Source organism: Carassius auratus, chromosome 4 (assembly GCF_003368295.1).
Source record: "Carassius auratus strain Wakin chromosome 4, ASM336829v1, whole genome shotgun sequence".
NCBI classification, from domain to species: Eukaryota; Metazoa; Chordata; class Actinopteri; order Cypriniformes; family Cyprinidae; genus Carassius; species Carassius auratus.
Window position 1 is genome coordinate 26,791,983 of NC_039246.1, and position 21,117 is coordinate 26,813,099.

General features: G+C 34.2%; 1 protein-coding gene across 6 annotated transcripts in view; it reads right to left on the reverse strand.

Moving 5' to 3' along the window:
• Positions 1-21,117, reverse strand: part of LOC113064493 (pleckstrin homology domain-containing family A member 5-like) — a 138,178-nt gene that overhangs the window by 44,344 nt on the left and 72,717 nt on the right. For 4 of the 6 annotated variants that reach the window (XM_026235394.1, XM_026235379.1, XM_026235378.1 and 1 more), the window contains exons 4-5: positions 9,509-9,592; positions 3,181-3,219 (exon numbers count right to left, since the gene is read on the reverse strand). In XM_026235394.1, coding sequence (XP_026091179.1) covers positions 3,181-3,219; positions 9,509-9,592 — 123 coding nt within the window. The remainder of the gene's footprint in view (positions 1-3,180; positions 3,220-9,508; positions 9,593-21,117) is intronic. The other 2 variants (XM_026235397.1, XM_026235384.1) reach the window with 1 other exon arrangement.

Sequence of the window (21,117 nt, forward strand, 5' to 3'; positions counted from 1 at the left end):
AGAGCGCTGCTATCTGGAGCACCAGAGAACACCAGGGTAAAATATAAGAGCTGTCTGGCTTCTGGGTCACGTCGCATGAGGAAAACACTTTCTGTTTTACAAAAGGCTGAATACTAGCAGCGGTTAAACAGTCTGTTATTTGCATCAGAAGGTTAAAAGGGATGGTTCATTCAAAAAAGACTCCCGTGTCACGTTGTTTCGAACCTGTGTGTCTTTATCTCTTCAGCTGAACACAAAGTGAGATGCTTGGAAGAATATCCTGGCTGCTTTTTGTTCAGTATAATGACAGTGAAGGAGAACTGAAGATGTCAAGCTCCAACAAAGCAAAAAAGCATCATAAAAGTGGCCTGTATGACTCGAGGACGGTGTCCCAAGTCATCTGATGTCACACAATAGATCTGTGTGAAGAACAGACCAAGACTGAAGAAGCAATTCACTGGAAGTCTTAACATCTGGGCCAGCTTTCTCATGGGAAATGCAGATGTTCAGTTTGAAGACAAATCATTCTAACGAGTTGATTCTTTTCATTCATTCATAAGTGCATTTTGTCCTATTTGACTTGTATTAAGTATGAATACGTTTTTACACATTTTGAAAAAATCCACAAGAAATGCATCACGACAAAAAAGTCAAAAAAAAATTAAAATTTTTGTTAAAAATTAATTAATTAAAAATTATTATTTTTTTTTTTTTTTATTATTATGTTTTAAAAATAACTTTTTGGACTGTTTTCTAATGATTTGAGTGCTTTATAGAAAACTCCTTTAAACCAGAAAAAAAACCTTTTGTATTTTGATCAAGACAAATGCACTCATATTCAAGATATAATCTATGAAGTCTTGATATCCCAATGTTGCTTCCCAGGCAAAGTTAACTTGTTTCGAGGATTTTTAAACTTTAAAAAAGTCAGAAGAGACCAATAAAGAAAAAATTATTTTATAGAACGTGAGAAGACTTTAAATGACATGCACGGATTGTTTGGACGATTTTTATGGTGCCTTTTGAAGCTTATTATAATTGCATTAAAAAAGAAAGTCATACAGGTTTGGAACAACACAAAGGTGAGTAAACGAAGACATTTTGGCTGAACTACTTCTTTAACAAACATGGTTTGCATGTGTGCTTGCTCGCCATTTGACACAAGCATCTGATTTTGCATTGGAAACAAAAACAAAGAGACACTTTGTGAGACGGTCAAAACAGTCAGCAGTCATGCACACACCAGCACCAAGAAAAATACAAAACATTACACAACAGTCCATCCCAGAGTTATTTAAGGAAAGACTAGGTCAGGGTAGCACACAGATCCAAGTACGACCTTCCAGGCCGCTGATTTAAAATTAAATTGAGCATTCAATACAGCTATTAGCGCTCATTAATTAATCTCTTCTCAAATAATGAGCTTTAGCGTGCGCTCGGTAGCCACGCCGGTGGCCATCATTCAGCTGACATCTGACGGCGTCTTTAGAGGAAGAGTGGCAGCGAGTGTGAAATTAGCCCCGTGTAGAGCAGCTAAAGCACTCCGAGTCCAGAGATAATTGACGGAGGGGACGTTTAGATGGGTTTGTGGGTTGGTTGGGCACCGGCTCGACTGGAGGTCATCGGCTAAAACGTGTGAGTCATGCAAGGCTTTAAAACGGTCTGCCAGGCCTGGAAGAACATTAAGAAAATATCACAAAATTGGTGTAAGATTGTCTGCATGTGTCTGTTTAGACCTGCAATGTTAGGTCTGAAGCTTGTTTTTAGGTTTTAAAGCCATCAAGAAATGTCACCTGTTGTATTTCTAAGTAAACAGAGACATCTGATGAGCAAAATGTGGTCGGGAGCTTATAGGAAGGGTAAATGCCCATATATGGTCGCTCAAGGAGATTGGTTGAAAAATGAGAGGGATTTGTGATGTCATACAGAAATTTAATTTGTTTCAGTAAAATCAGTGAAGCAAAGTTATATATTTTATATTAAATATTCAGATTTTTTTAACTTCAAAATAATTTGCTCATTCAAACTAAGACATTAAATATCTAATAATAAAATAAATAAAATGTTTAAAATTTTAAATTTTAATAAAAAGATTTTGTGATGACCCTAATGGCTGTAAAGCTAAACCGTACCTCAAAAACAGGACTCTGAAGCAGTGTTTTTTTTTATATCACTGACATACGATTTTAATTTTTGTGAAATTTTTTGATTTTCTTCTACATTATATTGTCTTAAACTGTATATATTTTTATAGTTTAGATAAAGCTTTAGCAATTTTCTTATGCTTTTCTTATTTTTATTAGTTATTTTTAAATAAATCTAGTTAGTGTTTTTATTAGTGTTTTCCATTTTATAAGTTACTGTACTTAGTAACTTAGTACATAAATAAACATTTGTACATATATTAGTATTAAGCAAATAAAGAAATTAAATTAGTTAAAATATTTTATATATAACATTTCTTTCATTATTTTTTTTAATGTTCATTTGATTTTATTTCAATTATGTATGTATTTATTTTATTTTATAGCTTTACTTTTAGTTAACGATTATAACCCTGCTCTGAATGCCTCAATTGCTGTCCTACTTTGTATCCCAGATGTTCCCTAAAAAAAGAGACAGGTAAAGCAGCATTCTAGGTTTTTTTGGGGTATCTTGACCCTGAAAAACAATGCCAGATTGAGAATAGCAGGCCTCTAGGACACGTTCCCCATCATGCTTGCCACAGAACAACATTTTTGTCCCATTTATGTGTTTTAACAGGCTTTACTTTCAGGGACATTTCCAATGGCGTGATTTGTTTTGACATCAGCCATAAAAAGCTTCAAACTTAGCATAAAAAAGACAAAGGCCTGTCACTTAATGGCATTGCTCTAGATCTGACGGGGGCCACCGGAGGCGCGTGTACGTCGAGCCCCGCGGTGCTGCGTCTTAAACTGTGACTCTTGACGAATGATTGTTTCAAGGAGATTCATGTTTCATATTCAATGTGGTTAAGACAAATCGGACTGCACACATAAATCTTGCATATCTCCACATTAGCGATGCATAGCAGGATATCAGGCAATCCAGTTCAAACAGTGCCTTGGGTTAGTGTTTGAGCAGAATTAATGAGACAGAATGGCAAAACAACCAGAGTTGAATGGAGGCTCTGCGGTTCAAAAGAAGCAGATGACAGAAGAGATCCCTGCAAAGCATTACCTGCTTAAAACAGGATGGACAAGTTTCCCACAATTCAGTCTAGAAAACAGAAATAAAAAGGAAAGAAAATGAACTAAAAAAACATATTCATTTGGGGTTTTGAAAACTCAAAATATAGTTATGACACGCATTCAACAATGCAACCATCAAAAGAAGATGATTTATGGCAAACCCACTGGAAAATCCAGCTAAAACTAGCATCTGATGGTAGACGCTGGTTTTATTTGGTTTTAGGTGGTGATTAATTGAAACCATCAATTGAAGATGATTAAGAGTTACTGGTTTTAACTAGCTTTCCAGTAGGTTTGCAATCTTTTCATGGTAGATGCTGGTTTTATCTGGTTTCTAGGTGGTCATTAACTGAAACAGTCAAATAAAGAAGATTAATGGCAATCCCACTAGAAAATCCAGCTAAAACTAGATTCTGATGGTAAATGCTGGTTTTATATAGTTGAAACCATGAAATGAAGAAGATAAATGGCAAACCTACAGGAAAAACCAGTTAAAACCATATTCTGACGGAAGAAACTGGTTTTATTTAGTTGAAACCATGAAATGAAGAAGATACATGACAAACCTACTGGAAAATCCAGCTAAATCCAACATTAGATGGTAGACGCTGGGTTTTATTTAGTTGAAACCATGAAATGAAGAAAGTTCTTTGCAACCCTACTGGAAAATCCAGATAAAACCATCTTTTTATGGCATACACTGATTGAAATCATGAAAGAAAGATGATTAATGCCAACCCTACTGGAAAATCCATCTGAAAACCAGCTTATGATGGTAGACGCTGGTTTTATGTTTTAGAAGGACATTAATTGAAACCATTAAATGAAGATGATTATGGGTTGCTGGTTTTAACTGGATTTGTTTTCCACTAGGGTTGCCACCTTCTCATGGTAGATGCTGGTTTGGTCTGGTTTCTAGGGGATCATGAACTAAAAATGGTCAAATAAAGAAGATTAATGGAAACCCTACTAGAAAATCCAGCTAAAACTAGATTCTGATGGTAAATGCTGCTTTTATATGGTTGAAACCATGAAATGAAGAAGATAAATGGCAAACCTACAGGAAAAACAAGTTAAAACCATATTCTGACGGAAGACACTGGTTATATTTAGTTGAAACCATGAAATAAAGAAGATAAATGACAACTCTACTGGAAAATCCAGCTAAAACCAGTTTCTGATTCTACACAATGGTTATATATGGTTTCTAGGTGGTCATCATGCTTGCTGGATCAAGGTTGATCTGGTTAGTTAAGCTAGATATGAATTGGATTTTCTAGCAGGGAAAGATTAGAGAAGAAATAAGAGAAATAATATGAGAAAGGAGTGAAGGTGTTGTGGAAGAAATATTACAGAGCAAAATTAATAGCCTCAAGATACTGGATCTATGACAACACTGATCGACATACGGCTCAGATTATTTTGTGTTTAATTACACCGACACCTGTAGTTTTTGCGTTAAAATTTTCCCCTAAACCCCACTGGCGCCTCACGGGTCTGATTCATCTCAGCTGGACTTCTGGCAGCTTGTGACATCGCTGAAGGCGACTCAATCTGTCGCACAAGAACTTTCTGATAAACTAGCCATGATATACTGCAATCATAATGCTAATACATGCATATAATTAAGGGTGGTTTTTTTTACTTGATTTGTATTTTATACAAATTTTTGGAAAATAAAAATGTATTTTTGCTACACCAATAAAGTTGTCACATTTTATTTTATTTTATTGTTTAATTTCCAATCAAGTTGAAATAATTATTATTATTATTTCAAATTGTGCAAAAAAGTATGTAAAGTAAATATTATTTCGGATATATAAAATTGTAGCTATTAACATTTTATATATTTTATATATTTTATATTATATATTTTTTTCTTCAAAAAAATATTTTGTATAAGCAAAAATATGATGAGGAACAAATTCCCAGACAATAAAGGCTAATAAAACTGATTAAGATTTATATATTTTTCTCTCTGTTATATGAAAGTCCAGTTACAACGTCACATTTTACTGCAAAATAATTTATTTTGACTAAATTTCAAATGCATTTTATTTAATTTTTAGATTTAATCGTTTTACCACTAAATTAACACTTGCATAAAATCTAAAAATCAATTCTAAAAATAAAAGTGCATAAAAAACAACAACAAAAAACATTGTTTTACTGTTATAATACAAATAAACTATTTTAAAATCCTTTGTGTAAAAATATTTTTATCAACAAAAAAAAGGAATATTTTGTAATATCCAATTACAGTTGCAAATTAAGTGTGTAAATATTATTAAATATTACATGTATTTGTTTGAACATTTTATAACCTACTGTAGACATTTTAGAAAGTGTGATAGGGAAAACCTAGATAGTGTGAAAAGTGTACTGTTGGAGAGTTTATTTTTAAAGTAGTTGAAGAAACACCCAAATATACATTAACTGAACGGTTGATTGTTTCATTAATGGAGGGCGTCTGACGCTTTAGTCAGAGTTTATACAGCACAAGGAGAGCTATTATGGCACACACCGGCCTCATACATCAACAGAGTGCCATAGAATGAGGAAATATGAGGATGGTGAACAAAAATGACTTTGCAAATTAATAAGCTTCCACTGTGACGATGAGAAACGAGGACACTTTAGGCCGAACTCCGCAGATGTGTGTCGCCATGTAGTGAAAGTGACTGCGTCTGGCTCTGTGTACAATCACATGAACAGAAGTTAAAAACAGATCAGGAGCAACAGAATCAGGCCGTGAGCGAAGTGCAGCTCCAGAGCTACCATTAGTTCAGCATTGCATCAGTTTCTGACAAGACTGTGTTTAATTACCACAAATAAGTTATGGATATCAATATATCAGGTAACCCTGGTTTAAAATTGTTTAAAATGCAATTTCCAACTTAAAAAAAGAAAAGAAATTAGATTAAATAATTAAATAAGTACAGACAGTGTGCAACATCTTTAGATATTTACAAAATATTTAAATGAAAATATTAGAAATTTTTGGGGGGTTATATGGAAGTCTAATAAAAATGTTACATTTGACTGTAACTATTTATTTTTACTACTTTTCAAATACATTTTATGTTTAAACTACTTTGTTTTACCAGTAAACCAACACTTTTTGAATCTTGAAGAATGAAAACCCATTATAAAAATGTAATTATTAAATTCCTGAAATAAAAAATGCTTTAAAAATGAAATGGTGACAAAAAATGAAAAATGAAAATAAAGAAGAAATGATTGATAAAATTGTAATAATTTTTTTTGTTTGAACATTTTATAATGTGGATGTTTTTAAATATTAAAAAATATTTTGTGCAAATTAAAACTATCATTTTAAAACTGTTTAAATCTTATTAGAATTGTTACATTTTGTTATTTTTTTCTCTCCTTTTTAAGCTTAGATTTTATTGCCACACTACACCCAGAATTTCAATCTTCTGAAAATACTTCATAAAAAATTTGATTTTTTTTAAATAAAACGTATACATTTTTTTAACTTTTTGTCAGATTAAAAAGATATATATATGTATTTTTAAACTGATTTTGTGCAAATTAAAAGACAAGTCATACTGCTATTTTCAGTCTCTTAACTGTAAGTGGTTCATACGAGGCAGATGCATTAATCTCAACAACCGTCGATACTCTGGAAACCTTTATTGTCCGGCTAATTAAGATGAATCAATAGCATTAACATGACATGAAACATGAATCTATAGAGGAGCTGAATGTCCAAAAATTCAATTTCACGTCTACTTAAACTATCTTAAATACCCAAAACAACTCTATCTCTTACTTTCTACTGATTTCTTTTGCAACATAACTGCAAAAACAGCAACCGTTTTCTCTCTAAACCTCTGCAACGAAGCATCTTGGGCTCTGTGTTATCTTGAAGTAACAGAGATGGGGACCTGCGTGAACATCATGTCATCGTCTCACAAACTCTCACACGCACAGAGTGAGACTTTCTCACGTCAGAGTAAAAATAAGTGTAAATCTCATTAACATCGACTTCGCAGAATAGCAGGAAGGAGGTGATAATTGAAACCGGTAGAAGAAAGGGTCCTGCCATCAGCAGCAGAAGAAATGAAATGTCGACTCAAACCTGTAAAATGTTCGTTCTTCAGGAGAAAATTAAAGATGAACGTTAGCATAAAAGCAGTGTTTATGTCTTGTGATGTGTTAGGAATGTTTAGGTTAAGTAGTCAGTTGCCTGAACTTATGTCATTTTATGTGCTGATAATGTGTTTCTTAAGTATTAATGTTCATGCATCTTCTTTAAAGAACCATCTTTCTTACCTTTTTATAATCTGGAGAGCCTAAATCCTATTCTAAATGCACCACACGTGATGTAAATGTTAAACAAATCACTTGTTAAATATCTTTGCATAAAAGACTACATGCATGAACTACATCTTGTACAAACCTGTCTTATACATTTTAAATGTTCAGAAATAACGCGAGAAAAATGCTTTAAATGACTGAAGGTCATGTTGTGTAAAAACAGTGAACAGGAGTTTCAAGCATGATGCAAACAGGTTTTTTATTCAACTGAGCTGTTTTACCATTGTTTTTTCAATGTAAACATGAATGCATTTGACTGTTGCATTAAAATAAAATTTGAGTCAACTATCATTTTCTTGCTTTTTTTACTATTCCACTGTCCGCGTCGCATCTCAGTCAACACAGAAGAGATATATTCTTCTTATGGTCACTCACAGAGCACGTCACACATGCATGTATCCCTTCTTTTCTCTTTACTGTTATTCTCAAAGCGTCTAATTCTAACGATTGGCAATATTTGTGTACAAAATGTTGATTCCTTGATCTGGATCTGAGGTTTATCTGCAGCTGAGGGACTGCAGAGGAACGGAGGGAAGTTGTTGACTTTGCTAGAGGACGCAGGAGAACAGAAAGGAGAAAGAGAGCGAGATAAAGACTAGAGATGTGTTTGACAGCGGTTTGAGGGCAATTATCAGGAGAGCGGCTCGCGTTGGACAGGAGAGGTGAGCTGTGAAGAGGAGCAGAGCTGGATGAAGCCTTGACTCAAGTCCAGCTGAACATGTAGATCTTCATTAACTGCTGCTCTGTTAATTACTAGTGGCTTTGTGTGAAAATGTGGGGGTGTGTTGTGTATTCAGCGGCTCACACTTATCAAACACACACACAGATAGTAACACGTTATCTGTTAGCAGACGGAACGGGAATAGTCATGCTTTCAGATGAATCTCATTAAAAACATTAAAAAAAGATATGATTTTGGGGTTAATATGACCTGCAAAATAAGTATATATACACTATACATAATATAGCACATATTTATATATTTATGCATATTGCAAATACACAGTTTGCTCCTAATAGCAAAGCAATTTAAATAAAATCTGCATCATCAAAAATTAAAAAATAATATTGCATATCAATGCAAATAGGTGTGGAACAACAAAGAAAATGAATGAATAATGATATATAAAATAAATTGTATTTTTAATTAATTATATAAAAATGCACATATACATTTTTTTACTTGCATATAATTAATTAATTATAATTATAATATCTGAATAATATGGTACGGATAGTACGGAGAATAAAAGTTGTTCATATTGTGATATCCGATTTCTCATAGCACCCATCTAAGTGAATATTTAAATTGGACAATTTATAAAATAAAAAAAGTAAATGATCATCTGGAATAAAAATGAAAAAAAAAATATGAAAAATTGATTTTATTTTAGATGTTAAAATAAATTAAATAGAGAGAGAATTTTATTTGATATTTAAATAAACATTAATTATACGGCAAAAAATAATAATTCTAAATCATAAACATATTTTCATAATAATAAAGTTAATAATTAAATTGCTTGAAAAAAATAATAAAATAAAACAATAATAAAAAATAATAATAAAAAATTTATAATAATAACAAAAAATTTTAAAATAATTATATATATATATATATATATATACACATTAAAGCATTTCTAATGACAGGTCACATTTTACCACAAAATGTATTTATATAATATTCTGACCATATTTTTGTAAAATTCACCCAACTCATGTACCCTTCATCAGACTAATGGAAAATAATAAAGGTTTTTTGTGTCGAGTGACCCAGAAAAACAATCTTTTGACTTACTCTGAAATATCAATACCTTAATTATCTAATTTTTACATTTCTTTATACCCTCTATTAAGCAACATTCAATCCAGCCCTAAAATGAGTGTGATTTCTGTATGAAGTTCAGACAAAGCACTCGGTTTCTGACTCAGTGCTGAAGGAAACTAAGACAGAGAAAGAAATGACTCACTGTTCGTTGACGACAAAGATGCAGTTGTCTTGCGAAGGAACGCCTGTGACGGGATGCTTGCAGGTCACCTTTCGCTCATTGTGACTGCAGGAGAGAAAAGACACAGGAATCGTGGGAATTAGAGACATGTGAGACTGCTGTTCACACTTTGACACTCGATAAAGAGCCGTTCGATGATTACAGTGATTGAACGAGTCACAGATTCAAGTGCTGCCTTGCTGCTAAACATCAGACCATCTGAACAAGACAAGAACAGAGAATAAACACCAAACAAGAGGAGAAAAACATGGCACGGTCTGCAAACTGTTTCACATTCACTAGACACATGTAGGATAGTTTCGAGCTGCCACAACAATAATGTAAAAGATGGAGAATTTAACTGAGGTGTTGTCATGTGTGTATTTGGCTACTTTAATACAGCAGCACTAAGCATTTGTGTACTTAAAAGTTTAAAAAACTTTACTTACAACTTACTTGTTACTTACTAGTAATAACTAGTTAAAAACAAGAAGTAAAATAAATAAATAAACAAACATTGGTTGTTGTTGTTTTTTAATAAAATAAAATAAGATTTTTTAAAAACTAGCCCTTTCACTAAAAACAGAAAAAAACTATTAAATAATTGAAATTAAAACAAATTATATATAAAATATATAAATATTAATATAATTGAATAAGAAAAAATAAATTGTATACACACACACACACACATTTCTAACATGTGAAATAAACAAACAAATAAATAAATAAATGTAGGTGATAGATTATTCCTTATCTGATTAAAAAACAGAATAACCAATACAATAATAAAAATAAATAATAAAAAATATATCTTACATATCAAAATAAATTACAATGTGAAAGACAATTTTCTAAATAATAACTATAAATATATTAAAATAAATACTTACAATTCCAATAAATATACATATATTTTTAAGTAATGTTAATAATATGAAAATAATCAATGATGTTAAAAAGTTAATAATGATATTTACTTAACACCCACCCTAATAATTATGCATTCATTTCTTTAAAACAAACAAACAATTCCATTAATCAAATATACGATAAAATCACCTATTAAGAACAGGTTATTATTTGTGAACACACACACACACACACTTCTATCTAAACTATCTCCCAAGGCTGATGTCAGCACCAGCATCTAAACCAGAATCCATGTCAAACCAGCGATCGCAGACCATCACAGACTGGTTTGAGTCTGATTTCCCAACAGGACAGAGCCAAACATGATGTAACCCAGATGAAAATCCACAGATGACATCTAACCAGCAGCGAACACACACACACACACACACACAGCTACACACCTTGAGCGAGAGGTGGTGCAGAATTTCAACATGTCTGTCTGTGTGTCTCCAGGGACCTCTCTCTCTCTCTCTCTCTCTCTGCTGTTCATCACTGATCCACACATGCTCTCAGCAGTCATACACCCACCCTCTCCCCGTCTCTCCTCTCCACCCTCGTCCTCTCTGCCACGAGGCGCAGACGTCTCAATAAACACAACTGCAGATAAAGGCCTCTCGCTCACATGGAGAGTCACAGGGCTGCTGGTTAACATGTGGTCAGACTGAGGAATGCTGGTCAGGACCAAGGTTGAGGAGAACGTCACACAACCCTCACACACATGCATTAAAGCATGAAAATCGTAGGATTTCCCAAATCAGTTCAGAATAAAGACAGTACATATAACACCATGATTGCATATATATATATATATATATATATATATTAACATTTATGTAACATATAAGTGACCGTGGAGCACAAAACCATCCTTAAGTGTAAATTTTTCGAAATTTTGATTCATACCACATCTGAAAGCTGAAGAAAAATAAGCTTTCCATTGATGTATGGTTTGATAGAATCGGACGATTTTTGGCCGAGACACAACTATTTTAATATCTGGAATCTGAGGGTGCAAAATACTAAAAATATAAATACTGAGAAAATCACCTTTAAAGTTGTCCAAATGAATTCTTAGCAATGCATATTACTAATCAAAAATTAAGCTTTTACAAAATAACTTCATGTAACATGATCTTTTCTTAATATCCTACAGATTTTTGGCATAAAAAAAAAAATTACATACATATATATATGTATATGTGTGTGTGTGTGTGTTACATAAATGCTAATATAATTACATATATATTCTATATGACAATTCAAATATATTCTGAATCTAACATTCATATATAAATATATTACAATAACATAATAGTATATCATAGCAGTATTTTAAGTTTTTTTTTTTTTGGTTTGCTTTATTGCTTTATTTTTATCTTTAGTAGCCTAGCATGACCTCATCCAGTGTTTCCTAAAGCAGGATTATGTGTCTTTATGTTGTTATATGCTCTCTCTGCTGAAGATTGAAAATCTTCATCTAATCTCCTTTTTGAAAGCCTTTAACCCTGTGTTTGTCCTAAAGCTCACGCAAGTAACGGCCCAAGGTTCACAACGGCATATTGACTGTTCCTCGTTTAGCTTGAGACGAGATCCTTAAGACTTCTGTGTCCTTTTCTGCTTCTCATCTCCAAGTCTGTTCATTTGAAACCAGCCGAGAGCGATATGATTGGCTCCATTGATTGATGATAAATCTTTGGATGTGGATACCATTTGGGACGCCCGTGCTTGTGATTTCGGAACAGTTTACTGGCTAATTTATTTTTGCTAGAAGGATGCTAATCACTTTACCGACCTCTTTTTCAATCCATCATGCGTCCGGTCGCTGGGTTTGCCTGCGTGGGCTTCTGCCTCCGCTGCAGCATCTTATTTCAAAAACCAAAGTGACTACCTTAAAAACTGTTCAAAAGAAAACCTTTCAACTAATTCAGTGAAGAGGTTCAATCTGAAATGTATTGGTCTTGACGCTCTTAAACCTATCTGTCACTAATTAAAAAAATAAAAAGATAATTGCAAGTTTATATCTTACCACTCTTGACGTTTTTCTCAGATCGGCTTGATACAGTATAAACACAATTTAGTCTGATTGACTTTATAACAAACAACAAATCAGAACTGTGCAATATAAAGTTGTAAGATTTTTATTTATTTATTTATAACTAACATTTATAATAACAGTTGGCAATTGGCGCTATTGTATATAAAAAAGTTCACACAGTTCGCACTAAAGCTCAGGGAGAGAGTAATGCAAATAGCACAGGCTCCTTCTTAGCCAAAGGCAATTGTTATAATTAATAATTCATTTCACAGAAATTAAAGAGGAAAAAAGTCAAAATTACAAGATAATAATTCATAAATGCAAGGGAAAAGTCAGAACTGTGAGAACTTGCAATGACCCTTTTATTTATTTATTTTTCCAGTTGCAGCAACAGGCTCCTATACAAATCCTAAATAAAATGTGTAATCAACAACAAAATATATAAAATATTAACAGCGAGCTGTAGTTAACACTTCTCCACACTCTATCAGGAGAGTTCTGTACATGTGACACGGCATGGTACATTATGTCACGTGTAGAGCGATTCATGCATACATGCATGACTGTCAGCAGATCGCATAAAAATAGCCCAGCGTCTCTCTCTCTGCCACTCAGAGGTGAATTTGGGCGAGGAAGTCACACTTGACTTGTTTCTGTCACATCGGTGGATCACCGAAGGGCTGTGTCTGCGCTCTAGCTGTGCCAGACTTGCAGGGACCGCAGATGAGCTGGAGAACAGGTGGACACAGCATCCAAACCGCTGCCAGACACCATGAACCTTAAACTCACTCTGTTGTCAGGCAAGAACGAGAGATGATTGAGGAGCCATCAAGGCAGCACACGTCTTCATGAATCTCCTTAACTTGACGCGCTCTGAAGGGCTTTTTAAGGCGTGTTAAAGGATGGATGGATGGAGGGATGGGAAGGAGGGATGGATGGATGGAGGGATGGATGGATGGATGGATGGATGGATGGATGGAGGGATGGATGGATGGATGGAGGGGAGGGATGGATGGATGGATGGAGGGAGGGAGGGAGGGATGGATGGATGGAGGGATGGAGGGAGGGAGGGATGGAGGGGGGGGATGAATGGATGGATGGAGGGATGGATGGATGGAGGGAGGGAGGGAGGGAGGGATGGAAGGATGGATGGATGGAGGGAGGGAGGGAGGGAGGGATGGATGGATGGAGGGAGGGATGGATGGATGGTATGGGATGGAGATACCAAAACACCAAATAGCAGCAAATCTATCTATAAACTATGTACAAGCATGCAGGAATATGCTAATTAATGCCAAATTATTATGTATAGAAATTTATGCATGTATAAAACATAAAAATATATAAATGTACACAAATATATATGGGTGGGCATATGCTATTTGATTGTTATGTCACTTGATTATTTCTGAACGTGCCTTTTAGATTCAACAGATCATCTGGGAGGAGGAGCAGAAACGTCTGCTTTGAACAGCTTGAATAGAGACGCAGTGAAGCTGAGCTTGTTTTGCACTCGTGCTCTTCAAAGAGACTGTACGCTTGCAGCGCGTACTTCATTTGATTAATGGGGTAAAACCAGTAATATCAGTAATGGAGAACAGAGCGGTTGATGGCTCATTTTCTGCCGTGTCATTGTGAAAGCCTGCGGCGGCACTGAGAAAATTGCAGAAAATCACAAGCGCCTTTTTGAGCTTTCACAGAGATTTGCTTACGTGATGATTGGCCGAACGTGGAGCTCATGAAAGAGAATTTTTTCAAATCGCCTGAGAGTCTGAAAACAACACGCTCACATTAAAGACACTCATAAATGACAACACTGGAGGAATGGAAGTTGTGGAAATGATCGAACGGGTCAGTATATTCACTCACTCAAAACCCGTTGCACACGGGAATACATATAATACATATAATGCATCAAGAACTAGTACAGATTTGGTAGAAATCCAAGTTTTTTGAGGGAAATTTGGGAAATTGAAACAAAATCAACAAGTGTTTTCCACAGTTCCACACTCTCCCTGCACACTGACGGCAAACAAGCACATTGCAAATCACACTAATTGGTTGTAAACACAATTTGTCAAAGCACAAGCCACGGGCTAACAGACAGAGAGCAAACAGAAAAAGAGCGATCATGACAGGAAGTGGTAATGATTTTAAAAGGGAAGCAGCATGTACTGAGAATCGAAATAAGGGGCAACAACTCAAAAACAAGTTTCTATTAAGACTGTATGTCCAAGACAAAAAAACAACAAAAGAGCAAAACAAAAATCAGATTTGGATGTGTTTTTAGCAGTAAGCATACCGTACCTAGTATGCAAACTGAATGTGGTGCTCCTACAACCAACCGCAGCCACAATGAAGCACAATTAATTCAACTCAATTTTTGCCAAACATTACTTTTTACACAAAACTGAATAAAAAATGTATAGCAGCCACATTTAATCCAATAAAGCAATGATTTTTTGTTTTAGTTAACAATAATGACCCTATAATAAAGTGAGGATATGGAGCTCATACTTGGAAAAAAAACAAAAAACATCACATTTACATTTATAAGCTCAAACGGAGCAAAAATAAAATATCTTTATACAGTGTACTACGTTATAATGAATACATAAAACTAAATGCAGTATATAATGTGTGCTATTATTCCATTTTGAACACAACCATTATCTCATTTATTGAGTAAAAAGGCATGAGATTATGTCCATCCAGTCATTATGATCATTAAATGCCCATACGGTCCCAAACCACTGAATAAAAGGTGGCAGTAATTGATGTGACCCAGTGGCTAAATTTAGCTTCACATTCTGTGAAAGGTTCTTTTGGAAATAAACAATGTTCAGTGTTCCTGTGGGCATTCAAAAGCTTGGGGTGGAAACGAACAATAAAGCATTTGCTCCCAGCTCCATGCTATTCACATGTGCTCTCTGCGGCCCGCGGCTGACCTTTCTGAAAGGTTAGCATGACCTCACGCCCTCCAACGAATCAACGCACAGCTTTCCAGGAGAGCATTTCCTTCAACGGCACATGCTGAAGATTGAAAGATTGAGATGGAATAGAGTTTTTGGTGATGTAATTTAAATGATCATATATGAAGTTCAAAAACCAAGAAAAAGCTGATTATTAGCTGGCAACAGATGTTTTATTATTAGCATTGGCCAATAGGTTTTTCTGTTTGGCTGATAAGTGAAATGTTCAAATTCATTTTCAATGCCAAAGTCAAGGTTGGATGTATGGGATATAAATACTGCAAATTTGATATAGATGCCAAAACAACATTTCTAGAAATATCTGAACTCATTTAAAATCACAAGTGAGTTATTCATAGCAAATGTAATTCAACAAGAAATGGGTCTTTACATGCAATTTGACTTTTGTAAAATGGTGTGACAGAGTGAAACAAGATATTCAACAAGAAAAGAAATGTTTCCATTGGAACTGACTGAATTTTGAAAAGTGGGGATTTAATAATAGAATGGAAACCAGATTTGAAGATATGACCAAAGAATGGCTAAAAAAGTTATTTGGCTGTTGGTATGCACGACTGAATGTGGATTTTCTAATCAAAACACATGGGAAATTTACTCAGAAATCTGGTAGAGATGCCATTTCTAGAAATATTCCAAATCCTTTTCAATGTCAAAAGTGAGTTTTGCTTTGCTGCATAATTTGCTAAATAATGACTAAAAACCTATTTGGCTATGCATGTTGTTTTCCAGATCAAAGATACATGGGAAATGCGGATTATACTCAAAGATCTGAAGATGCCAAAAATGACATTTCTAGAAATATCCAAAATCATCTTTAATGTCAAAAGAGATTACATCTTCATCTTCAAGTTGTTCTAAAACTGTATGAGATTTTTCTTCTATATTTCAGGGACTATTGGTAACCTAACAGCAGACGATAGCCATTGACTTCCATAGTTTATGGAAAAAATGCTATGTAAGTCAATGGCTGACATCAACCGTTTGGTCACCAGCTTTCTTCCAAATATCTTCTTTCATGCTTAGCAGAAGAAAGAAACTCATACAGGTTTGGAACAACATGAGGGTGAATAAATGATCAAAACATTTTCATTTTTGGGTGAACTATCATTTTAAAGAAGGCAGGTTATGTGTCTAAAAATCTAAAAAGTTTTCAAACACTATTTAAAAGGACATTTCTAGGAGTCTATAAATGCATGAATCAAATGAGCCACTGCTGCCAATCTTAAAACTAATGATGCATTTCAGTTTAGATGAATCATCTCTGACTGAATGAATCTCTTGCTACCATCATCCGATCTGGAAGCCCAACTCATAATTAGTAAAATGACTAATTCTGAAGAAATATGCCACACATTTCGTCCGAAATAGAAGTGGTATTCGTTCATTGTGAAGCGTTCATAACGGCGTACTGTTTGAAAGAGATACCGGCCCACTGCAAAAGTCAAACTGTTGATAAAATCTTAATTTAAAATTCTCTGAAGAACAACCAGCAGAGAATAAACGTCATGGCGTTCTCATCTTAAAAACATCACACGCTTGGGTGCAGTTCAGGAAAAAATGTCTAAAAAGCGCCAAATCCTGGACAGGCTTATCGTATTACGAAAAAGGGCCAATATAAGCCGCCCATGGAGAATCTAGAGAAGCTGCTTCAACTGTGCAAATGGAAAGAAAGAGCAAATCCCCTCATTTGTTACTTAATCAGAAAGTAATTCCTTCAAGAAGTTTGATTCCAGAATAAGTGATTGTACATTTCATAAGCGGGTTAACCAAGGCGAATATGGGAGTATCCGAGGGGTCAGAGCACAGATTGGTATGTACAGTATAAGAAACTGGCACTAACTAGGACATGTACAATGCAATGAGCCATTTTTACAAATTAAACAGTCAGCCAGTCAATGTTTAATATATGCAAATAATAATAATGGTCCATAGGAACCACCCTTAATTGTGCGATTCACTTATAACATGTTTTGAGGCTGTAAGAAAAAAGCATTAACTGGTGCTAGAACTCTTTCAATGCAACTTCTGTCAAGAATTGTCATTAAACATTCATTGTTTCCAAGTAGCATCTCATACATTGATGTTAATGTTATAACAGTGAAGATAAGATTGTATCACTTTGGAGTGACAAGCTAAAAACCTTCTTAGATTGCATTAAACCAGACTAAGAAAACCAGTTAAGACTATAAAAGCTGATTAGTCTGGTCTTTGCGGGTTCTGTACAAAACAATTTTGGTCCGTAAAATTTTACAGATGTTTTAGAAAGAAGACTCTTCTGCTCACCAAGGCTGCATTTATTTGTTCAAAAATACAGAAAAAAAAAACAGTAATGATGTGAAATATTATTACAATTTAAACTAGCTGTTTTTATGCAAATATATATTAAAATGCAATTTATTGCTGTGATCAAAGCTGAATTGTCAGCATCATTACTCCAGTCTTCAGTGTCACATGATCCTTCAGAAATCAGAATAATATTCTGATTTGAAACATTTTTATTATAATCAATATTGGAAACAGTCATGCTATTTAACATTTTTGTGGAAGCTGTCATGAATTACTTTTTTTCAGGATTCTTTAATTAATTTAATGTTCAAAAGAACAGTATTTATATATTAATAGAAATCTTTTATAAGAGTGTACATCTTTGCAGCCATTTTTGATCTGCAGATTAAAAGCATTATTTTTTTTTTTAAACTTAAACTTTGCAAAAGTAGTATATTTCATCACAATTTCTTCCAGCATTGTGATATAACACATTCAAACCAGTCATATAGACATCACACTGAAGAAAGACATTTGGGTTTTTAATGCATGATTTTTCTTATGTAAATGAGAAAAGATTCATTGTTTTGTTATTGCAAACATACTTTGATTAAATTTTGCCAGAGCAAATCATGTTAACACAGAGCACACTGCAGGATTTAGATTATTGCTGTTAGATGCATACATCAGTAACACTGTTAAACTCCACCGCACCATTAAGTGCAACTGCTTTTAGTGTGGTGTTATTTTTAAAACACTACTGTTAAGTACCGCATGCAATCTAATGTGCTTCATAAAGTGATGATTGCACCTGCTTCTGCAATCACCAGCACATTACATCACCAACACAGTCTGATAGAGCCGCTGAGCACTTCCTCCCAAGTACACGTTCGCTCATGTCTGGCGCAGGCGGCTCTGCATTGGTGTTGCTAATAGTAACTGCTGCAGATGGCTGTTGTTGTGTCAGTAATGGCAGGGCTGTATTCTGGCTCTTTTGCCTTAAAAAGCATGACAGGAAGTTCGGAAAAAAAGCTAAACAAGAGGCTCATTTGAAGGCAGATGAGCCAAAAGAGAGGCTCCCGTTGAGATGCTTCAGAAAACATCAAACCCGAGCGCCGGTTCTGAAAACCCATCAAGCAGTTCATTTCTTCCAGCTCACAATCGCCCACGTGCTGATTAGAGATGCGCAAATGGACGACGACACGCAGGACTGTCAGTAAATCTCAATTAAAAGCACAGGAGTGTGTGTTTCCTGGAGGAGGTGATGGAGCGGCTTGTTAGTCGCTGAACATCTGAAGGTTTGCATGAGCAGAAGAGTACGCCCCATTATTCTCCAGCGGTAATGGGCTTAAAGGGGTCATCGGATGCCCATTTTCCACAAGTGTATATGATTCTTTAGGGTCTTAATGGAAAGTCTGTTACACCTTTTTTACCCTGTCAAAATAGCTCTTTTCAGAGCATGCAGTTTTGTAGCATTTTCCTTTAAATGTTAATGAGCTCTGCTGACCCCGCCCCTTTCTTCAACTCTTTCTTGGCCAGATCTGATTTTTTTTTTTAAGTGTGACCTGCCGAAACCAGATTTAGATTTTCTTTCTAAAAACTGTAATTGTCTAAAATCTCTACTTTTTTTTAATGCAAAATAAAAAAATATTAAACATTTAAATTCCTCTAATCTGTACAAAGTTAGAGTTGTTCTCGCACTTAAACAACTCTCAAAAATAAAGTGATTAATTCAAAAGATTAAAAACACTATAATAGTTTATTAATAATACTGAAACAGCATCTCTGAACTGCATCGCATTAGTATGTTGACTAGAAATCAAAAGAGTGCGGATGAAGCATGAGATGTGTTGAATGTGGCTCACACATGAAAAAGGATGAGAATCGTCTCAAGACTGCATGTTGAAACAAAAACTTTTGGCAACTTAAAGACATTTTTAGTGCAAACAGCCATAAAAGTGACACATGCATGCATATTTAAAAATAAAAATGTCCCATTTGTGAATCAGCATTGATTTGCATTGCTCAAAGCAGACTGTAGTTGTGAGCTCAAGGTTCATTTATGTTTACAGTGGGTTAATAAGCAGAACCAAACGACAGCAGCTTTGGGAATAACCATTACATCATCTCAAACAATCATCACACTGGATTCAGCTGGTAATGTTACTGCATTCAAGACTCATCTGCTAATCAATCAACACACACACACACACACACACACACACAGTTATTCATCTCACTGTGAGCAGGCAATCCATCAGCCTTCACATTTTAAAATCATTACTGCAACACACCGGCATGCAAACGTGTGTGCAAACATTATTTTTTATAGTTTTCATATATCTATATAGTTTGGTTTTTCAAAAATAGATTTTATTTCTGTATTTTTCTGTTTTAAATTTATAGGTAAACAACATAGCATGTTATAATATATATATATATATATATTATATATATATATATATATATATATATATATATATATATATATATATATATATATACATATTATTTTTATTATTATTTTTTTTATTTGACTTTCAGTGATTATTTATTAATTAGTTTTATTTTAGTATTTTCAGTTTTAATTTTTTTTTTTTTTTATGAAATATTTTTCAGATACGGTTTTGGTTTTAATTATTAGTAATCTTTTTTTGTATTTTCTGTTTTCTTTTAATTTTACTTAATTTTTTGTAAATTTACTGATAAGTAATTTACTACTATTATTATTATTATTATTTTAAAACATGTCTATAGTTATATATACAGTTTTAGTTTTAGTTAAACACAGCTGGCATGTAGCTGAAATTGTATTAAAAAAATACACCTTTTCCATAAAATTATATTTTAATTATAATAAATTGTGACAATGATTTTTTTTAATGGATTTAGTTTAAGGTTTAAGTAACTACAATAGCCCTTTACAAGACGCATAATTGTTCAAAGTTGACTTGTTCGTTGTATTACATGATCCACATCATCAGAAACTAAATTTTCTGTGTCCTTGCAGTTTTTTGCAGCAAACGGAAAGGTAAATACCAAAAAAACTAAAACCAACAAGGTGCTAAGCTAAAGCATGAAAATGTGCTTTGTGTTCCTCTGTAAAACAAACATATCATCACCTATGCACTGCATGTAAAAGAAAAACCACAGACCTTTTCATTAATACTGAGCCTTCAGCCGTTTCTGCTGCAAAAACAGCTACACGTGTTAATCAGCTTTGCCTCTTCAGCCTCACTCATAGAGGGTTGAGGGGTGAATCCTAAAGTGTCTCGTCCACTTCTGAGTCTGAGCTGTGGAGACTGCAGACAGCAGGAGGCCGAGCCAATGATGTCTCAATCCATCTCCCATCTCTCTACACCATCTGCTTCCCATCAAAACAC